Consider the following 21,626-nt stretch of genomic DNA (forward strand, 5'->3'; position numbering starts at 1 on the left):
TAACCTAGACTTAAAGGTAGTCTGATTTAGATCTACTAGATCTAAATTTCTAAAAACAGGCAAAAATTAGACCTAGATCTACCAATTCTATATTATTATTAATATACGAAATATGGATATTGTTACACTCTTACTTAAATAGTTCTATAAATCTATATGTAAAAATTGAATTGTCATTCATCTCACGAATAGAATCATTAGGTAGTTAAGTTAGCAAGTTAATCTGTAACTGTAACAAAGTTTAAAATTGTGTTTAGACTATAAATAGAAGAGATTATCCTACTGGAAAAGGAGTTGTTGTTTTTTTTCTTTGGGAAGTGGAAAATAAATTGTAGCATCAATATAATATTCAGTAATGCATATAGGCTACTGTTGATGTAGTTATGCAACTCATTTTATTAAATTTTAGTAACCCAATTATTGCCAGTTAATCACTATATATATATATATATATATATATATATATATATATATATATATATATATATATATTTTAAATTAAAAAATGCAGAGCTATTCATAATTTAAAGTGTTAAATAAATAAGGCTGGCAGTCGAGTCGAAAGATTAATGAGGAATGCAGTATTTTCCATGGCTATGCAGCCCTAGCTGGTGGTCAATTTAAATGTTCTCTACGACGTCTACGTCTTCCCTCGGCAGTGGATTTTCTTTTGGCCTCTAATATCTATTCCACCTTGCAATTTCTAATAATAGCATCATTCGAAGAATGAGATCCAACTCTTATTTTTTTAAATGTAACCCCTTTACAGATCAAGTCATCATTGCAATGGACATTCAAAACTGCAATAACATAGAAATGATCAAAATTTCAATACGTTTCGAAACGCAGAAAGTTGTGTGGTTTGCGCTCCGAACTGTCTTCTCTGTGGTCTCAGGTTCAAACATTGACCACTGCCATTAACTAACACCCTGCTAGAGTTTTGGGCTATGACATAATAATATTAAATCCTGATTCGAAGCTTTGTCTAAACCTAGCAAGTGAAAAGGAACATACTAAAATAATGTTGTGTGTATAATGAAGAACTCTATTAAAATGTGATTTTGTATTTACATTTATTGGTATTTATTATATAAAATAAAATTGTAGAATGTTTCTGTGATTTGTTTCACAATAGAAACAGGGAATATTAACTCTTCTTGTATTTCCAAAATGATGAAAGATCCATCTAGTAAACTTGTCTGTATGCCACATGTCATATGTTTTCTGTAAAATAGATTTTTAAAAATGTATTTATTAACATTTATACTTAATTATGTATACATATATATAGAACTAGTGGTTATATATATATATATTATATGTTATACTGATTATCTGATCTAACATTAACATCTAACTCTTATTGTTCTTAATAATAATAAATTACTCCAATCTAGCTCTAGGCAATATAATATATTTAAGACTAGGGCCGGTCTTAAGCCATTGCAACCTATGCGGTCGCAGTGGACCCTGCACTTTCATAGGCCCCACGCTAATTCTAGGTGTAATTGTTAAATTGCAATATATATATATATACCGGTATATATAAAACCTGGAAATCTCATACTTTATTTACTTTAATAGTGACTGGCATATTAATATGCCATAGGTTGCAAAGTTCGTAAAGTAAAGTGAATTTGATCGTAATCTTGTACTTAGTAAAGATTGAATAAAATTCAAAGTCAAATTTAAAAAAAATACAAAAGCTTAATTTCCACTTATTATCCTTATTCCCACCCAGACTAGGCCCTGCGCAATCAGTTTCACATAAGGCCCCGCAATCGTTAGGACCGACCCTGTTTAAGTTTAAGACTTAAAGACATGTCACATATTTAATATTACCAATATAAATGATGACTTATTATTTTTTAGATCTAAAGTCTAGCCTTATTAATAAGTATAGTAAGGGCTAGTAGAGGGCTATATTAGAATTCTTTAGATCTTTTATAAATATATTCTATATAGATTTAGCTTAGGCTTTAGGTTTAGTCCTTGACTAATATAATATTATAGTTATTTATATCTATGAATAATCTTTATGCTAGGACACTACTCATTAGGTCTTACTATATCTCTTACAATTAGATCTAGTACTATTACAGAGATATACAAATTCAAGCATTAAAAAATGTTGGCAACTGGGCTTAGACTTAACATAGATAGAGGCTAGTCTAGATTACTCTAGATCTACTTAAATCTACTAGTTTATAAACTATTACTCTAGTGTCTCTAGTATAAGTATTAAACTCTATTAGTATTACTACAAATCAAAGTCAAGTATTATTTATTATTATATAAACTAGTCTAGATTTAGATCTAGTGAGTGACTAGTAAAAGTGTAAAGAAGGCTAAAGAAGGCCTAGCTAGAATTAGATCTAGAGTGAGATAGATAGATCTATCCATTTAGTTTTGTTATAATAAAAATTAAAATAGACTTATAGTATACTAGTATAGTTTATTATTATAATTTATAGTAGATCTAGAATCTACTACTATCTAGATCTAGTCATAAGTGACTGTCTACGCCCCTGGCCTAGTAGTCTAAGTACTAGTGACAAGTGAGTAGTCAGCCCAGTAGTCTAGTCAGACTAGTCCTATTGCCTATTGTCCTATCTATTAATCTATCAATAATAATTATATTAATTAAATAGTCTGCTCTATAATATATTTAGAAAAAGTAGAAGAGTTATCTTCAGGGCATTTTGGTGCATTCCATGATAAGTATCATTTAAAATTGTTTGACAGCTAGATTTAGATAAGTATATCATCTGAATCGCTATCAATAACGTATCCAGCCATGTCTATTTTTATTTACATTTTCTCAGTCCATTACAAGACGTCACTTCCGGTTTCGGCCATGGAAGCTGATTTTCAAATCTCGTTATTTTTTCCACTTTCAAATTACTTTTTCTAATATAAATACGCTTTTCTAAAATCTCAAAATTTTAGGAACTAACTTTGATGCTATCTACTGTCTGAATCAATCGCTATCTCAATTTCGAAAAAAACCTCTTCAGTTGGTCTTTTAAGACCAGCTTAGGCGCCAACTTGCCATAGCTGACATAGAAGAGAGCACCTGGTTGCATGAGGCTTCAGAAAGAGACAGCTGGAGGTCTTTCACAAGGGCCGCGGTATACACATTTGAGACCAAAAGAAAATCCGCTGCAGAAGGCAGACGCAGGCGGCGAAAAGAAAATCTTAATCGACCACCGGCGGACAATAGTTATGCTTGCCCTGGATGTGGCAAAATATGTAGGTCACAGCTGGGGCTGCGTAGCCACATGAAATAGGCCTATTGCATTCCTCGTTAATCTTCGGACTCGAAGACAAGCCTTATTATAAATAAATAAATAGCCATATTACAATGACTTCGGGGCTCGCAAAGACCATCCTTCAGGGAACAGAATGCCTACCAGGAAAAAGAAGAGACAGACTGACAGAGAAAGAGATGGGAAGACACCATAAAAGAATGGACGGCCTGCTATTGAAGGGAGTTATATCCAAGGCAAAAGACACTTAGAATTAAAATAAAAGTGCTGGGCCAACTGCGGCCGCCTAGGTTGCAGTGGCCTAAGGCCGGCCCTGCCACACAAGATATGTCAACCATTGTTCTCCATTCCTCTCTTTTTTTTGGTTTGGATAGAACCTCTTTCAATGACAGGCCCGTCCATTCTTTTATGTTGTCTTCCCATCGCTTTCTCTGTCTGCCTCTTCTTCTTTTTCTTGGTAGGTAGGCTACTGGTACCAGGAAACGAGCCAATTACCTTTGCTAAATAAATTCCTAGTTTAACTTATCTTATGGAATACAGACGTTACTTCAAAAAAGAAGTTGATTACGTCCTACGCGCGTTCAAAGGTGAATCTAGTCATGCATGTTAATCAATTACTTAAATTCTGGCTGATTCAGGCAACCCATTCCTTGCTCTAATAGCACTTGAAAGAAGGAGCATTTGTACAAATTTGTCTTAGCATGTGCAACAAGGAATGTGCCTTTATCTTTATGTCTTTCTGAGTATTTTATTAGATTTTGTTTTTGTATTTGAAGTTTATGGTTCAGTGTTACTGTACTTTATAATTGTTCTATCCCGAAGGCTTTCTAAATTTAGTGATTTTACTAACGGTGTTACTCGACTAGTCAAATGTGAATTTTCGTTTGTTATGAATCTCACTGCTATATTTTGTGTCTGTTCCAGTTTCTTAATGTTTTCTTGAGTTGAGGGGTCCCAAACAGAGGATTCATATTCTATTATTGGCCTAACTAAGGTTAAGTAACATTTTAGTTTTATGTTCTTATTTGATTTGCATAAATTTCTTTTAATAAACCCTATGTTCTAATGCTTTGTTTGATTTTTAAATAGTTTCATCAATATTGGGATTCCATGACGGTTTATCATTTATAATAACACCTTACTCGGTTCATCAACTAAAATTTGGAAGGTCCATAATAATTTAATAAAGGTAATATTGATATCAAAAATATAAAAAGTCAAATTATATAAAAAGTATCCATTATAAAACAAACAGCAAATATCCTACAGTTACGGAGTGTAGGCCTATACGTGTGTGTTTTCAAGGTAACGACGAAGAAAGGGGGCGTTACTTTTTGGTGGTGCAGCATGATGAAACCATGAGCTGGTATGTCATAATATTAAGAAGTCATGACGTGATTGATAGTTAAAGGGTGTTTTTTTTTTTTTTTTTTTTTGGGGGGGGGGGGAGACAAATCAGAGACCTTAAAGAGTGAATTAAAGGCGTGTAATTTTAGTGAGTTAGATTTTGATTAAATATTGTTATAACTTATAACCCTGCCTTGCACACCGTCAAGCTAGTGCAGAAGCTCAATCGTGCGGAACAGGCCGTCCTAACCCAGTTCCGAGTCGGTCACTGCTTACTTCGGACGGTTTCGAGAAAACTAGGACACACGCTGTCGCCACTGCATCGAGGACGTAGAAACAATAGACCACATTCTGTAGGAATGTCGCGTTCTGCATGAAGGACTATCCGGACAAGGATTTCATAGTGAGAGAACTGGTTCGGGTGCGGCATTAGGGCTGTCCTTGTACGGGGACAAGGCGACCTTAAAACTCACTGCTCGCTTCCTTTCACGTGCTCTAAGGGAGTAATTCTCAGCATGGTTCGATACCAATGAGGTTTCTGATTCGTGTACTGTGATAGACTTGACTGAAAAGGAATGCTGACATTTAGAGTTACAACAAACTTCCGCCTAAGTCTATATAATAGGAGCTTGAGCAGAAGGTGTTATAAATGCAGACCTTATTATTCTATAGGCTATGTGTTATGTCCTGTGAATAAAGAAATGACTTCTTCTAACATCGAAAAGTTGTTTTTCTTTTTAACTGTAGCTGATTTAAATGAGAACATCCACCATGAAATAACTTTTCTGGATCTACGGATCGTTCCTTATTGGCTCTTCATAGAGAACCCTTCACTTTTTATTTCAATGAACTGAAAAACGTTTCCATTAGATAACCAACTAACCTTGCTATGCAGCAGCAGATCTGCATACTCTCTAACTCTACACCAAATAGAAATGGGTCTCGGACAATTCGTGTCTTGCACTTGTCAAACACTTTATTTTAATTTAGGCCCTATGGTTCAGTGTTTTATGTATTGTGATACTTTAATTTTAGTCTTCTGTCTTCAAGTACCTCTAAAACAGTGAATTTACTAATGGTGTTACCAGTTAAATGTGAATAGGTCTATTCATTTGTTATACCAAGCATTGAAAATACTAAATTTTATTACTGTTAATTATTACTTACCACCTACTTGTAGAAGCACTTTTCAGGCTTGAAATCACCAGTGGTCAATTTTTGCTAATTTATATATTTTTTATTCTAAATAGCACAAAATGATACTTCCTTTTTTTAAATTTTTACTCTTCTAGAATAGGCTACAAGAATTCACATTCTAAAAAGTGTGTGTGTGTAGGAGGGGATTTATTCTGCGGACCAGTCCATTGAAGGATAAAAGAAAAAGGCTGCCCTAAGGGACTGTTACTTAAAATAAACAAGGGCTACTAAAATTCCTTGCAAGAAGTTCATTTCATGAATGGGGGGGGGGGGGGAGGAATTATAATTACTAGGCCCTACTGATCCTTTTGGAGGATGAAAAAAAACAAAGTTTTGAAAATCAATCAAGGGAGTGAAACAAAGTTATAAGCTAGTATTATTATATATAATACTATAGCCCGATATGACCCACAGCCTGCTGGACTTAGTTTGGATATTAGGCTACTGCTCTACTGGATTAAATTTTTATTTATGTCAAAACATTTAAAGACATTTTTTTTTTATTTTGCCACAAAAATAAAAGTAGATTATAAAATGGGTTTACCCATTCAGGCGACATATTCATATCAAATATAAAATACTGTGAAAACGGGTTTCCCGATTTGTTATAAAAAACAGTAGGCCTATTGTTCTTTAATAGAGATACTTCTTCTTCTTCTTCATCGTTCTCATTGTTATGTTGGAGTGTTCATATGACTAGACCAATACATGAGATGAACTGCGCAGTGGTTTCCAAATCAGGGAACTCTCCATATAGTTTTCTTTCTATTGGGGTGATTTGGGGCCAATGTCTTATACGGGCCTCTTGGTAGAGAGAGCAGTTTTGGAGGACGTGGTCGGCATTTTCTGGTGATACTCCACATGGGCAGATTTCACTGGTTCCAATTTTGAGCTTCCGGAACATGTGTTGTCGCATTCTGTTGTGTCCGGTCCTGAGTCGAAAGATTAGACGTTGGTCTTGTCGGGATAGCTTATAGTAAGCGTCATCTTTCTTGTGATTTGGATGAGAGCTCGTCCATTTCTCATTTATTTTTTCTACAATTAATTTCTTCATTTCTTCTGGATAGAGTGCAGAGTTTACTTGTGAGTTTGTTCTCCCACTCTTGGCGAGTGTGTCAGCCTTCTCATTTCCTGCTAGTTGTATGTGAGCTGGTATCCATTGAATAACAGTTAGAGATACAATTAGGTACCAATACTTTTTGACTATTTTTATGGCCTTTCTGTTTTGGGAGAGGCATTAAACATACTCAACGTCTCCACAATGATCTAAGGAACATTTATGTCAAGTTTTATCAAGATTGGTCAAATGGTTTTGATTCAGGACATACATACATACATACATACATACGCCTTACTTTGTGCCTTATATGATAGATATATAACCAATTATTTGCTGAAAAGTTTATGTTCCCACCACTTTTGTTCCCACATTCTCCAATTTAATGTAAACAAGTTGACTCATTTGTATGAGGTCACACTAGCATACAATGTTGTAATATTGATGTGTTACAATCCTTACATAACATATTCAAACATAAAGGGTACTTAAAAAAAAAAAGGATGTTTTATATTTATGAGTGAAGTTATTTTAATAACTAAGATAAGATAAGACAGTATTACTAATACATGTCCTTTTTGTGCCAATACATACATTTCTGAAAGCATTATTAGATATTAATAGCTTATAATCTGATCTTATATGCTTAAATTTTTCATTAGGGCAGTGTTTCACAAACTTTTTCTTTAATGGAACACTTTGAACATTGGAAGAATTCAGCAGAACACTATTTTTTTTAGGTTGGATTATTTCCTATTGGTTAAAATTAAACTGCAATAAGAAATAAACCATATTCTAAATTTATCTTTATTATTTATTTTGAAACATATAACTAGGTCTATAATAAAATACATACAAAAACTTATGAAAAAATAAGGTTGAATAATTTTGATGATATTGTTCACTTTAAGCTCAGATTACTTTGATATCAGACACAATGGATTTCTAAAAACTGGTTCTGGTGTTTGTATTCTTTGACTTTGTAGCAAAAAAAAAAGAAATAATAAGAAAATCCTGCTTCACACAAATAGTTGTAGGAAACAAAAGTAGAAAATAAAATAACTATAGTTTATTTTTAAAATCAATATAGTTTATTTTGAAATAGGCCCACTCTTCAGACAAACTGGACCAGAAATCATTGAGTGTTTAATATTTGTAACTTTGTTTCAAATTAGAGTAAGAATCAACATCAGTTCAAAATTCAAAGTGATGTAATAATTTTTTTTTATCGCTACTGAGAAGAAGTAATGAAATCAAATTTTATTTTCTGCATTTACTTTATAATGAATTCATGTGTACACCTACTCATTAAATACTCCTATAGTTCATGGAACACCTGATCAGGCCTTGTGGAACTCTGGGGTTCCATGAACACAGTTTGGGAAACACTGTGTTAGGGTAATACTGAGTAATGCACAGAGTAAAGATTACAGAAACTGATAAGCAATAACAAAATCACTTGAAATATTCCTTGAAATACAAATTTCCTTTTATAAACCAGAAATATTAATAATTCATTTTCAAATAAAACATTTAAGATGTAAACCATGAATGTATTAAAAAAATAAATACATGAATAAAAAATCAAGAACAGTATATTTGGAAGAATTTGGAGCATAAGAGAGAGCAAATATGCTAAATATATGAGATTTGATTTTTAAGTCTTAATGGTAGATCCACAAAAGTGATTCTACACAATCATATAGCAGAGTCTCAATGGAAAATGTGGAAAAAATTAACTAAATGAAGAAGTGGAAAATAAAATTGGAAATATTAACCTAAAGATTATTACACTTGAACACTATTTCTATGCAAAACAAACTCACTAAAAATGAAATCCTCATCCTGAGAAGGATATTATAATAAGTGTTGGTAAAAAAAATTATAAAACTGTCAATATAAAAAGGTAGGTAGTTCTCATTTACAACACTGCTTTGTAATACACCTAATTTAGAAATCAGAGATGTTTTTGTTTGTTATGCCTTAAGTAGTGAAGCATTTTCAAAGATGAATAGTTATTTATTAACTAAGGATCTTGTTGTCCAACATTTTTTTTAGGTCAAATGCAGCTATAAGCATAACTTCTTAGAGTTGAATTTTATTTGCATCTTTTTTCACTAATACACACACACATGAAGGTTATGTTGATTTAACATTGTTGTCCCCCTTTAACTTACTTTTTAAAGAACCTCCTTTAACTATTTTTTTTTTAGTACCCTCTTGTTATATGCTCATTAGTGTGAATGTGAAATTGTGCAACTGTGTATTGAAAGAAGGGAGATAGAGAAGGATCTAGCAATGCAGTAATGTAAACAACGTTATTAATGACATATTATTATTTGTTGAACCAAGATTAAAGTTTTCATAATCTACTATTGATGGATCTGTTTGGTGCAAGCTTAAGAGTCTCGTAACAGGCGTAACAAGTGGCGCCCAACATAAAGGTAAAACCCATGTATTCCTCTGTACATAGTTGATCTAGTTGATCACCTGTCAATAGTCGAGACATTTAAGTCCAGATCTAGTGACAGTATACTATTGGTAATTAGTTGACATTGAAAGACATTGGCAAAAGAGATGGCGGAGAAAAAGTTACAAACAGACCAAGAAAAAGAGAGCGATAAAAGAAATGGGGAAGCTACAGGGAATAAACTAGCAAAGTATAAAGGTGCAATATTCGAAGAAGCCTAAATGGACATAGACATTTTTCTGAAGAAGTTTGAAATTGAAATGAGGTAACTGGAATACCCTGAAGACAAATGCTCATTTGTAACAGAGGTTCCATCAAAGACATGCATGAACCAGGGTAACTACTTCGAATGTATGGAAAAACAGAGGTATTTTATCATGAACAATTTGTTAACTGTTCGATAGAAAGATATGATGGCCCACAGACTTTCTTGGACAGAATGACCAGTCATTTTGAAAATTGGACTGAAACCACTAAAATAGAAAAGACTTTTGACAGTCTAAAGAAATTTCTAATGCTTGACAAAGTAGTTTTTGAGTGTCAGGAGGAATTAAAAATATTTTTGTTGGAGAGGAAACAGAAATCCATTGAAGACAGTAAGATTGATAAGAGCTTATAAGGTGGCATATCCCCCTAAGAAACTATTCAGAGGCAGTGATATAGAAGAAATAGTTGCAGAACGAGATGCACGATACATGAGACAACTACATCAACAACGGCAGATGGTTTAGATATGATGAACAAAATAGGTTTAGAGGACAAGGAAGGAACCAAATAAGTAGCAGACAAGGACAGTTTTAATATAGTAACCGAGGACGATATCAAAGAAATGGTCGATACACGAGACAACTACATCAACAACGGCAGACGATTTAGATATGATGAACAAAATAGGTTTAGAGGAAAAGAAAGGAACCAAATAAGTAGCAGACAAGAACAGTTTTATAGTAATGAGGACGATATCAAAGAAATGGACAGGGAAGATATGGCGGGGTAAGAGATAGAAGAGATCAAAGTTTGTCAATGTTAACATGTGCAGGAAGCCTAGAGTATTTGGAGACCTTTGTTGGAAATAAACTAGCAAGGATGATAAGAGATATCAGGAGTACAATAGTTGGAGTTAACAGGCAATTGGTAGAAGAAGAAGAATATACCAGTAAAACCAGGAACTGTGTGATGTTTGATGGGAAGATCATAGTTACCAGTTGCTAGAATTAAAATTGACACACCATATTTTACCAGAATGGTGGAAACGTGTAATAGACCATGCCCATATTGATTTGATTATTGGAAATATTCCAGGTATAAAGAATTGCAATGAAAAGGATATGATATGGGAAATTGGAAGAAGTGTTTCAGAATGAGTATTACTCAATCCAAATGTAAGGACTTGGATGCAGGAGATATGGAAAAATTATTCCAGTTACCAGATAAGGAAAAAAAAAGGAAGAAGGATTAGCAGAAAACACAGAAACATTAGAACTTTTAATGATAGTATTCAACAAGCCAAAGTTTAGTATGGAAAAAAAAAATGACCCAGAGTCTAGTCAGTTGGCTCAGAAAGGAGGTAGAGGCGGAAGATTTTATATAGGAAGAGGAGCTCTGGTAAGAGAAGTCAAGTCACAAGGAAGAAAATATATTCAGGTTGCTGTATCAGCAGGATTTAGGAAATCTATAATGAAGAATGGGCAGCATGAAGTGTTATGTGCGCATTAGTGTGAATGTGAAATGGTGTGAATGCGTGCTGAAAGAGTGGGAGAGAGAGAAGGATCTAAAAATGCAGTAATGTAAATGAAGTTATTATTGACATATTATTATTTGTTGAAACAAGATTAAAGTTCTCATAATCTACTATTAATGGATCTGTTTGGCGTACGCTTAAGAGTCTCTTAACAGACGTAACAGCTCAGCTGTTGCTCTAAATGTGGTTGTTTGAAGCTGAGAAATACTACATTCATGGCTTTTAAGTGCTGGTAAGAAATAAGTTGGTAAAGCCGTGTCACAAAATAGTCAAGACTTGCATTGACAATCAATACCAGAAAGCAGTTTAAAAAATGAGACAGAACTGACCTCACCTTTAGATGAGCTTATAAGAAAATAAATAAAAGAAAATAAAGCAGTAAATAGAAAGAGCTAGCCTACCTAATAAATAACTAAATAACTAATTAGCTACTAAGCACATACCTAAGCAGCATCTCTCTAAATACTAAGCAAAGGGAGGTAACTCCAAAACATCAATAGACTGACTTTACAAAATATATTTTAAAAACATAAAACAACATCTATCAATATCAAAAAATACTTCTAAAAAAAGAGAAATGGATGACCATTAGAATGATGTATAATTTGAATAGGTTTTACAAGATTAAAACAATAAAAACAACAGGTAAAGACGAAAATTTGTTCGAGTGCCTGATTTTTTGAAGACTGGTAGATCCCCCCCCCCCCCTCCATCAGATCTGTAATTTTTGGTAACCTTTAACATTTACTCAAAGACCAGTAATGTTTATAAGTAGGAATTTAGTAGGCCTATACAATAAACATTATGCTTATATATAAAATCTGTATATGTCTTGAGTATTTACTGACTTTCGCTGGGTGCGCGTGAGGCCCTTAGTTGCCTGAACATGGCATCATGATGATGTGGTTCTGCATGTGTCTCAGATTTCATTACTTCTAGCATAACAAAGTAAAAGTAATCAAACCATTGTCCAAACCAACGTTGTGAACACCCCCAACTAGATCTATTTCATCAAAAGTTTTCATGTGGTAAATAAAAACTGTTCAAAATATCAGTCAAAGAAGTTGAAGATTCATTGACGCTAGATCCAGAATAGTCTAGATCTAGGCTAGATGATAGATCTAATGTTTACTTTACATGAGTTTACTCTCTCTCTCTGAAACGGACTAGATCTAAGTCTAAATGTAGCGCTAAATTCTAATGATCAATGTCTTGATCAATATCAAGTTCATTATTAGCTGTATTTAGTGTATTATTTGCGATAATGGGGCTAAAAATTGAAAGGTCATTGAGAAAATGGCCTGCGCAGCTAAGGAAAATCTAAAAAAAAATCAACAAACTTTGAAGGCCCATAGAAACTGAAGTGAAAGATGTAAAAACATCCGGGTTTTTTTAACAAAACAATCTATATTTCTACTTTTAAAAAAAACCCAGCCAGCTCAAAATAACACCACACGTCGCGCCTGAAAACGAGAGCTACGCAAGTCACGCTGTGTGTGTGCTGTGGCGGGCACATTTGGGCGCATTAGTACTGAGGGGGGGAAGGGCGCATTTGGTCGCATTAGTAGCTAATGAGATAATATAAAATTTATATTTTACCAAAATAGAGAACGGATGAACCTTATTGTACATGGCTCAATCTAATTTTTTATAACTCATGTAAAAAAAATTCATTATAAAACTGCTAATCAATGTATTTATTTTTTTAAATCTATGAATAAAGTTTGTTACATTTTATCTTAACACAATAAATAAAATCTAAACTTAATACAGTACTAGTATTAGTCAAAATGTAGTTATTTGTAACAAAAAAAAAAAAATTCATTTTATTTTACAAAGTTATTAAAAGCATTAACAAAAATATAACTTAACAAAAATATCTCTTCTGTTATTGACTTTAGTAAAATTGTATGGATGGTTTCAAATATACAAACCTTTTTAGTTTATTTTTTAAATGAAATAGACAATTACCTTTACTTTTGAAGTGACTAAGTTAAAAAATAGGCTTTTTTTTTGTCTCTGAATGCCAAATGGAAGCAAATATCAAGTTTTAATTTAAAAGAAATGATTGTGGGAATGAAATGAATGTAGTATATATACAATTCACAAAGTTAAGTGGAATTCAAAATACAAAGGCATTTAAATTTAATTAGTGGATAGAATTTATGTTTGACCAAGAGCTACAGCTCGCTGTTGTGCAGAAAAGGTGTGGTGATCCATTCTGTCATAAGTTCTCTGATAGCCTGAAGAAGAAGCATAATTAGAAAATCTGATAAACACAAGTGTATTTTTGTGACACAATATTACCAGGCACACACAAAAAAAATATTATTTTAATGAAAGAAAAATATGAACTTTTACCTTTATATTAACCAGTATATATACATGACTGACTGAATGGCATTCATTTTGTAGCTATTGTATTTTAAGAGTATAAAGATCAAATCACAAGGAAGGATACACATTTTAAAAATTAAGGTTTTAACTTGAGAAGAGATCTATTTCTTAAGCACTTAATAGAAAATACACTTCACCTACAATGCACATGGACCAAAAGGCACTGTAAGCCAGTAAACATACTTAAAAAAATATTATATAAATCATGATAAATATTTATATTTAAATGTGGTAACATGGAAGCTGAAAAGAGGAATTCGAAAACAAGGTTGTCCAGGTATAACAGAGATGTTAAACTCATTAAGGTGTAAAGGCCACATACAAAACTTACTATGACCTGAAGGGCCACAGCCAAAAATCAGGAAAACATATGGATAGCCTACTAGTTTTATGTAAATTAGAAACAAATACAATAATAAATAATGGAATAACTGTCCCTTAGTTAGCTAAATTTGTTGTACTATTTCGTTAATTAAAAATTATTATGATTACGCATTTTTTTCGTTGTCCCGATGCTTGACATTTTTTCTGGGATACAAGTTTATTAATGTCAGGTTGAAGTTTGTTTGCCACTGACACTTTCATCAATGATGACAAATTTTGATCAGTTAATCTCGAACGGTGAGGTGTTTTGTAGGTTTCATTATGGAAAAGAACTGCTCACAGAGATAAGTGTTTGCAAACATAGCAAGAACTCTGGCTGCAAATTTCCGCTATTCAACATAGGGTAAATAACTGTAAAATTTTGGCACAGCTACTTCTAAATACTTTGCTTTCAACAAAAAAAATTGTCTGCAATTTTATCAGCTCTAGTTGCACATTATCAGCAGCATTTTCAGGAGCAAATGAAAATGGAGATACAAACAATGAAACTTCATGCTCGTATGAAAAGAAGTCACAAAAAAAGTCAATGAAATGATCTAATAATGATTCCAGGTGTAGGAATTATTTACTAATTGTTGCAACCATATTTAAACTCTTTAGTACTGAACAAGGTTTTCTCTTGATATTTGGTTTATCCACAGTCTTAACTTGATAGCACTTCACATCAACACACGCAGCTGTGACAATTTTGTCTTTATCTTGAAGTTTCAAATTCAAGTTTTGCAGGTGACTACAGACTAGTGAGATTAAGCAAATGCCAAATCCTGAGCCCATTCTTCTTAATAATGGATGAAAACATTAACAAATCAACACTAAACTTAAAAGTTGATTTGTAAGAAAATTTGAACTTAATAAATAAACAAAATTACCGCATCTATTTTAATTTAAAATAAATTATCAAAAATTATTTGTTTAAAAAAAACTAATCATTAAAGAATACTTAATTAGTTCAACTAAGTTTGCTGTTATGTTTTAGTTTTTTTGCAGTAATTATTTTACCTGAAAATTAGTGGTGACTGTTAAACGCTTAATAAGTTAACATTATTTTGATAATTCTTGAAGTGGCCAAGCGGGCAGCATGCAAAGTGATGGTGGGCAGCATGCGTCCCGCAAACGCAATGTTTGACATGCCTGACATATAAAATGGGTTGCACCTTGTTAAATGACCTAAAATTCATGGGCACCAGATGGGAAGATGCTATGGTAGTTGTCTATGACAGATTTCTGTGGAGAGAGCCTGCCACCCTATGGGCCAAATGGTATGGGAGGACCTAAGTCTAAGTTAAACCTCTATAAAAACAAGTTTAATATAGTTTAACATATAGTCCTTAATCATCTGACATTTCTATCATTCTTATACTGCTACAAAAAATTAAATGTAGTAAGACTATAGTCAAATCAGCTGCATAATAAAGTTCAAGTAAACAGTATGTGGGTTAAAAAAACACTTTTAAATTTATATACGTTTTAGTAGGAGGGAAATTTTTTATAGAAGAAATTTTTTTTTTATAAAAGAACCAAAATAAAATATATTTTTGAGATTCAAGATTCTTAATTGTATGAACAAGTAACTTTGGCACTGAGAAAGAAATAATAGTCAGCTGCTTAATCATGCCCTTCTAATCATTATAATTTTTTAATCACTTGGGTTAGCACTATTGTGAGCTGTAACAGACTTACCATAAGGGAAATAGCGAAGTACCATCTCTATTGTTGTGCTAAACTTCAATACTTTAACAGCCTGAGAGTAAAATGAGTTAATGAATAAATTGTAATCTTTGTAATAATAATAAGAAAAATACAAGACTGGATCAAATTTATTAACATCAAAAATAGCAATCTTACAAAAATGAATACCAAAAACACCATTATGAAAAAAAAAACTACTTGATAAGGATTAGCTAGATATTTGGATGTTGTGTATGTGACTGCTCAGAACTGGTTAGATGTTCCACTGGATAGAGTGTGCACATTCGAAGATACCCTTGATGGGAAGAATTCTTTATTCTTAAAAGTTTGATAAATAGAAGTGTTACTTACCTCTGAATGATCTAATGTGTCGAATTCTATGTTGTTAACTTTAAGTATTTGATCCCCTTCTTTGAGACCAAGTTTGGCTGCTTCACTTTGAGGCATCACCTAGACAGGAAATACAAATAAATGTCTATCAGCAAATACAAATAAATGTCTATCAGCATGAGAAAGATTGCTTGGCTTAGTGTACTTTAAATCCCCTAAAAATAAAAGTATCAGTTGTTTTTTATTAATTGCTTTTATATAGCACATCATTCATGCCTATAGCGCTATGTTCCAATCTCTTCTGTGGACCAGTGGAGGGAGGGGGTATCTGGGAGAAGGTTTCTGTGCTGCCTTTAGGTGATTTAGCTAACACAACTTTGCTCGAGTCAGGATTTGAACTTGAGTCCCTTTCTACTTAGCCTAGCAGTTTTGGCCTTTAAGCTACACATCCCACTGGTTTCCAACCTTTTTTTTGTCTCTTTGAGTAGGAGCGTCTTCTTTTAAAAATCAAAGAAATCTACAATCCCACAATCCCAGAACATTTTTCTACAAATTTAGAAGTGAGTAAAAAAAAAAAAGGAGAGGTAACAACAAACTTCATAATTTCTTTTTAATCCAAAGTAAACCATTATTTTAAGTCAGATTGTAGGTTTAACAGTTACTTGATATACTACAATTTTGAGTTGAACCTGGTTAAATCCAGAAGGTTAACTTTTTTAACATGCATGTAATTAAGTATAATCTTAGTTTGGACATTACAATATAGACTTTGAAAAAAAAAAGAAAACAGAATGGCAAGATTAGAAGTATTTTGTTTTAAAGGTCCCCTTCATAAGATGAGTAAAAGCACAAAATAAAAATCACCCTTAGACTTAACTCTTTCTCTCCTAATTGACGATGCCAAGGTTAATATGACCCCATTAAACAAAATAGATTTTTGGATTTATAAACTTTAATTTGTGTTGTGTAAAAAAAGAGCATGCATTCCCCTAAAATTCAATACCAAATATAACATTTTCTGATAAACAAAAAGCTACTATTAATTTCAAAAATGACCTACTAACAGAAATAAAGGAAAGAATAGCAGCAGGCAACAGGGCATTTTATAGCACCCACCATCTACTTAAGAGCAAAATGATTTCAAGTAAAACCAAGAAAATAATATACAAAACTATAATAAGACCAGCAGCAATGTATGGAAGTGAGACCTGGACACTGACAAAGACATCTGAAAATTTACTTAACACTTGGGAAAGAAAAATCTATGGTGCCATACAGGATGAAACAGGGTGGAGGACACGCACTAACCATGAGTTATATCAATTATATGAAGACCCACCAATAGTGAATGAAATAAAAAAGAACAGACTACGTTGGGCAGGTCACCTTGAAAGAATGTCAGACAACAGAGGGGCGTAAATCGTATACAGGCAAAAACCAAAAGGCAGGCGACCCAAAGGCAGACCCCGAATGCAATGGATAGATGACGTGGAAGCAGATCTGAAGCAGCTTGGGGTTAGGGCGTGGAGACGAAAGGCCCAGGAGAGATCTGAATGGAAGGATGTGTTAAAGCAGGCCAGAGCCCTCCATGGGCTGTAGCGCCACTGGGATGGATGGATGAACAACAAACTTCATAATTTCTTTTTAACCCAAAGTAAACCATTATTTTAAGTCAGATTGTAGGTTTAACAGTTACTTGATATACTACAATTTTGAGTTAAACCTGGTTAAATCCAGAAGGTTAACTTTTTTAACATGCATGTAATTAAGTATAATCTTAGTTTGGACATTACAATATAGACTTTGAAAAAAAAAAGAAAACAGAATGGCAAGATTAGAAGTATTTTGTTTTAAAGGTCCCCTACATAAGATGAGTAAAAGCACAAAATAAAAATCACCCTTAGACTTAACTCTTTCTCTCCTAATTGACGATGCCAAGGTTAATTTGACCCCATTAAACAAAATTGATTTTTGGATTTATAAACTTTAATTTGTGTTGTGTAAAAAAGAGCATGCATTCCCCTAAAATGCAATACCAAATAAAACATTTTCTGATAAACAAAAAAGTTATTGTTGAAGTCTTATCAGAGTGGGATAGAGAAATACAAATTAGCAAAATGAATAATTCTATCAGAACGATGAAAATAATTACGGAGAGAGTTGAGACGAACTTGTATATCTTTTATTTGTAACTTAACCAGTGATCACTTTTTGACCCCATATGATTTTTAGGTCAGTGGGTTGAAAACCACAGAATTAGATAAGTGTAGATGACTTTTAAGTGTGGGTTGTAAAATAATCTTTTACTGAAGAAACGTCTTTAAATTATATTCTTTTTAAAAAACCATCACACAAGTCATCATTTGACTTAATGAATTTTGATATTTAAATTACTTTTTTTTTAATACGGTAACAAAAAATATTAAACTTTCACTATAAAACAGAATTATGGGAGGTCAGTTGCAAAGAAGGTGGGAGAAATAGATTGAAGAAAAATAGTTGACTGCAGCGCACAGGAGGAGCAAGAAGGAAAACAATCACCACCCATATGTGGACACAAAAAGTAAATTTTAAATCACAAGACAACCCCTGATTTGTTTTGTTCTCTCTCTCTTAATGCACATGCTGCCATAAGAGTTAATTACTTTATGTACTAATTAACAAGCTTTACTCTTGTGTCCCACCCCCACCATAAACACACATATTTTGTTTGCTATAAAATATTAATTATGAATTACAGTACATGTAAAGTAAAGTTCCCCTTTCAGACCTTGTGGTCTATAGGGCAGATGATGTAAAGATCATCTGTTTCTGTGGCCTACGGTTTACGAGGGTGTCATGTGGCCAGCACAACGACCAATTACAGTACATGGGAAAGCAAAAATCAATCCACAACTAGGCCCCTTACCTATTAACTGAAAGTTCTACTTAAGTAAAGTCTTAGATGTAAGTGAGATGGATTACCTTAGAGACATAAAAACCAAAGTTGTGTTCTTTCCCACCTCGTATGTTAAATCCTAGCTGGAAAAAAAAACGACATATACATATAATGCCTGATAATAATGTTTATTTTTTTTTTTTTTACATTTCATGATTTTTTAACTAGAAAAAAGGAAAACTTTTATGTAAAACTGTTGAAGTAGGATTCTGGGTGTTTTATTTTCTTGGTATTGCATTTCAATAAACAATATCTTTCATCACTTTATCAAGATGGAAAACAATCAAAAAACTTTCACCAAAATATTCAATACCCAATATTTAGCTTGTTCTTCTTGCCATGAGATAGTATATAATTCAATTAGTGCAAAAAATATTTTTTTTATTTACACATGTTACTCTTTTTTTTTTTACCCAGTAACCTATAAAAAAATTTTTATAGGTAAAGTACTTGGTTACCAATTCAAAGCACTTAATCTTTTGTTAGTTGGAATTTTAGGGATACCCTGTATCTAATAAGTTCTTCATCAATACTAATCATAGGCCAGAAAAATTCACACCAACTGTCACAGTCACAGACTTCTAGCTCTGAAAGAAACTTTGACTTTCAGGTATTGACTTTAGACATAAAAAGAACTTTCATCCATAATTACATATATTTTCAGATTAGTATTTTAGTCAAACATTTTAAATACCGGTACCTAAAAAAGGTTGGCCTTCAGGTTAGTATTTTAGTCAAACATTTTAAATACTGGTACCTAAAAAAGGTTGGCCTTCAGGTTAGTATTTTAGTCAAACATTTTAAATACCTAAAAAAAGGTTGGCAATATGCTGATGATATAAAAGTACACTTACTGCATCAGAAGCTTTTAACCTCTTTAGGACAACAGTGCGTGGTAAAAAGATTCTCAAATCATTGTTGTAATTATCGTTATGGAGTCTCTGTAAACACAAATACCACATTCATGTCACTTGTGCAAGTCAACTTGCCTCAGAAGAAAAAGTACATATATGCATATATTATATAGTAGGATTTTCTTTTTAATATATATATATTTATGGTCAATACAAGAAGTTAAAACCCTGCCAGTTAGTTGCCAGGTCATGTGGTATGCGCTCTGGTATGCCCTGATTGTCCTGGCTGTAAACCCTGCCAACATTATTTAGCTAGGATTTAATAATCTTCAAACTGAAGAAACATCAGAAACAGTATAAAATCAAACACAAAATGAGATGCAGATAATCCTAAATGTTTGCATTTGTTTTGTATTTTTTAATTTTTAGCTCCTATAAGAAATGAAGATTATTACTGTCTAGTCAAAACCTCCTGCAATGCAACAAGGAATTACAGCATGTATGGTTTAAACTAGGAACCACCTAGACATCCAGGCTAGATTTTATGGTAAATTTTTAAAAAATTGAATCTAGTTAGGAGTATGATAAAAATTTCAAAATGACAATAAAGTAACAAGACCTAGACCTAGATTGGTTTTGCTTCAAAGAGGAGACCAAATGGTGATCTAATTTCTTCTCCATCACATTTTTTTTACCTGGGACATTTGGATCTCAAATACTTTATGTCAATAAAAATAAAAGGTATTAAATAAGAGTGAATTAATGCTTAGGAAACCACGGCAACCTCACTGCAGGGCATTTTTAAAATCACTATTTATAGTTTAGAAGATGCAGACACACTCCACAAACTCACAGTGAGTCATTTGGGGCTTACTGAGTAACTGACAGATCTAGCTCTAGACTTTATATAAATATAGTCTTTTTTAGATTTACTTTTCTAAAAATAAGATGATTATGTCATATGCGTTGTCCTAGGTCGATCTAGTCATGCACGTTAATCAATCACTTATATTCTGCCAAGTCATTGGTTTTCCTAGTACCATATATCGGATATTGCCTACCTATATTAAGAGTATAGATTATAGATTAGATCTAGATTACAATACAAAACTAGATCTAAATACTTTTAAATAAATGGTAACAAAAAAGACTATTACTAATATAATAATAAATAATTTAAATAATTAATATAACAATTTTTTTTTCATAATAGCCTAAATAGGGCAATAGCGGAATATGTTAGTTAATGTTTTAGTCTACATGTTTCAAATGCTCCTTCAGTCAGATTTGAAGATAATTTCATCCTAACCCAAACATATCGCAGGACGACGGATGATAGAAATGGCAGGGTATGAAGTTAATAAAATCTGGAGTGGAGACCATCCAACAACAGTCCTGGGCGCATACCATAAATGATAAGGCTAAAAGAGTAAGTAGCCAGGCAAAACCACACTCACACGACCAGGGTCTGGGTCACCAGGCAGAAGTGTTTCATAATCATGTTGATCATCAATCAAAGTCATGATCATGATCATACATATGATGATGTTTTTATTATTAATCCTAGATCCTATAATTATAATATATAATACAGACGTTACTGAAGTTACTGTCGTTACTTCAAAAAAGAAGATGATTACGACAATTACGTCCTACTGAGGCCTACTCTTAAACTCCTAGATATCTAGTATTGTATCTATTATCTAATTATTCTAATCTACGTCCTAGTCCTAGACTGCCTAGAGAATAGTGAATAGATTTATTAAATAATTTATATATCATCTAGATTCGTCATTCTATGCTTATTTCAACTTGTTTTTCACTTTCATAATCACCTCTTCATGTGGTATCCAAACAGGAGGTGGTTCATATGGAGGAGGTAAAGTGTTGAGATGATGTTGATCATGTTCTGAAAAAGCACTCGCATCGGCCATTCTGTTTGTAAATAAAGGC

At 32.8% G+C, this 21,626-nt stretch overlaps 2 protein-coding genes across 2 annotated transcripts in view; both read right to left on the reverse strand.

Annotated features, from left to right (window-relative positions):
* The window catches only part of LOC106076521 (cytoplasmic FMR1-interacting protein 1 homolog), a 35,685-nt gene extending 32,665 nt beyond the window's left edge, over positions 1-3,020 (reverse strand). The window contains exon 1 of the mRNA XM_056037702.1: positions 1,072-3,020. The gene's annotated coding sequence lies outside the window, so the exon portion shown is untranslated. The remainder of the gene's footprint in view (positions 1-1,071) is intronic.
* A 4,918-nt stretch (positions 3,021-7,938) lies between these two features.
* Positions 7,939-21,624, reverse strand: LOC106076509 (PDZ domain-containing protein 11-like). Its single transcript, XM_013237339.2, has 6 exons — positions 21,509-21,624; positions 19,674-19,760; positions 18,846-18,902; positions 15,903-16,001; positions 15,543-15,603; positions 7,939-13,324 (listed from the first exon to the last, which is right to left on the reverse strand). The coding sequence occupies exons 1-6, from the start codon at positions 21,605-21,607 to the stop codon at positions 13,245-13,247; spliced, it is 483 nt and encodes a 160-aa protein (XP_013092793.1). The 5' UTR covers positions 21,608-21,624; the 3' UTR covers positions 7,939-13,244.
* Between the last annotated feature and the right edge of the window lie 2 nt (positions 21,625-21,626).

This window comes from Biomphalaria glabrata, chromosome 8 (assembly GCF_947242115.1).
Source record: "Biomphalaria glabrata chromosome 8, xgBioGlab47.1, whole genome shotgun sequence".
Classification (NCBI taxonomy): domain Eukaryota; kingdom Metazoa; phylum Mollusca; class Gastropoda; family Planorbidae; genus Biomphalaria; species Biomphalaria glabrata.

Coding starts and splice junctions, on each gene's coding strand:
- LOC106076509 (XM_013237339.2), bottom strand. CDS start 21,607: ATGGCCGATGCGAGTGCTTTTTCAGAACATGATCAACATCATCTCAAC. Junction 18,903..19,673: donor GGTTAAAAGCTTCTGATGCA/GTAAGTGTACTT, acceptor TTTTTTTTCCAG/CTAGGATTTAACATACGAGG. Junction 16,002..18,845: donor TTGGTTTTTATGTCTCTAAG/GTAATCCATCTC, acceptor TTTCCTGTCTAG/GTGATGCCTCAAAGTGAAGC.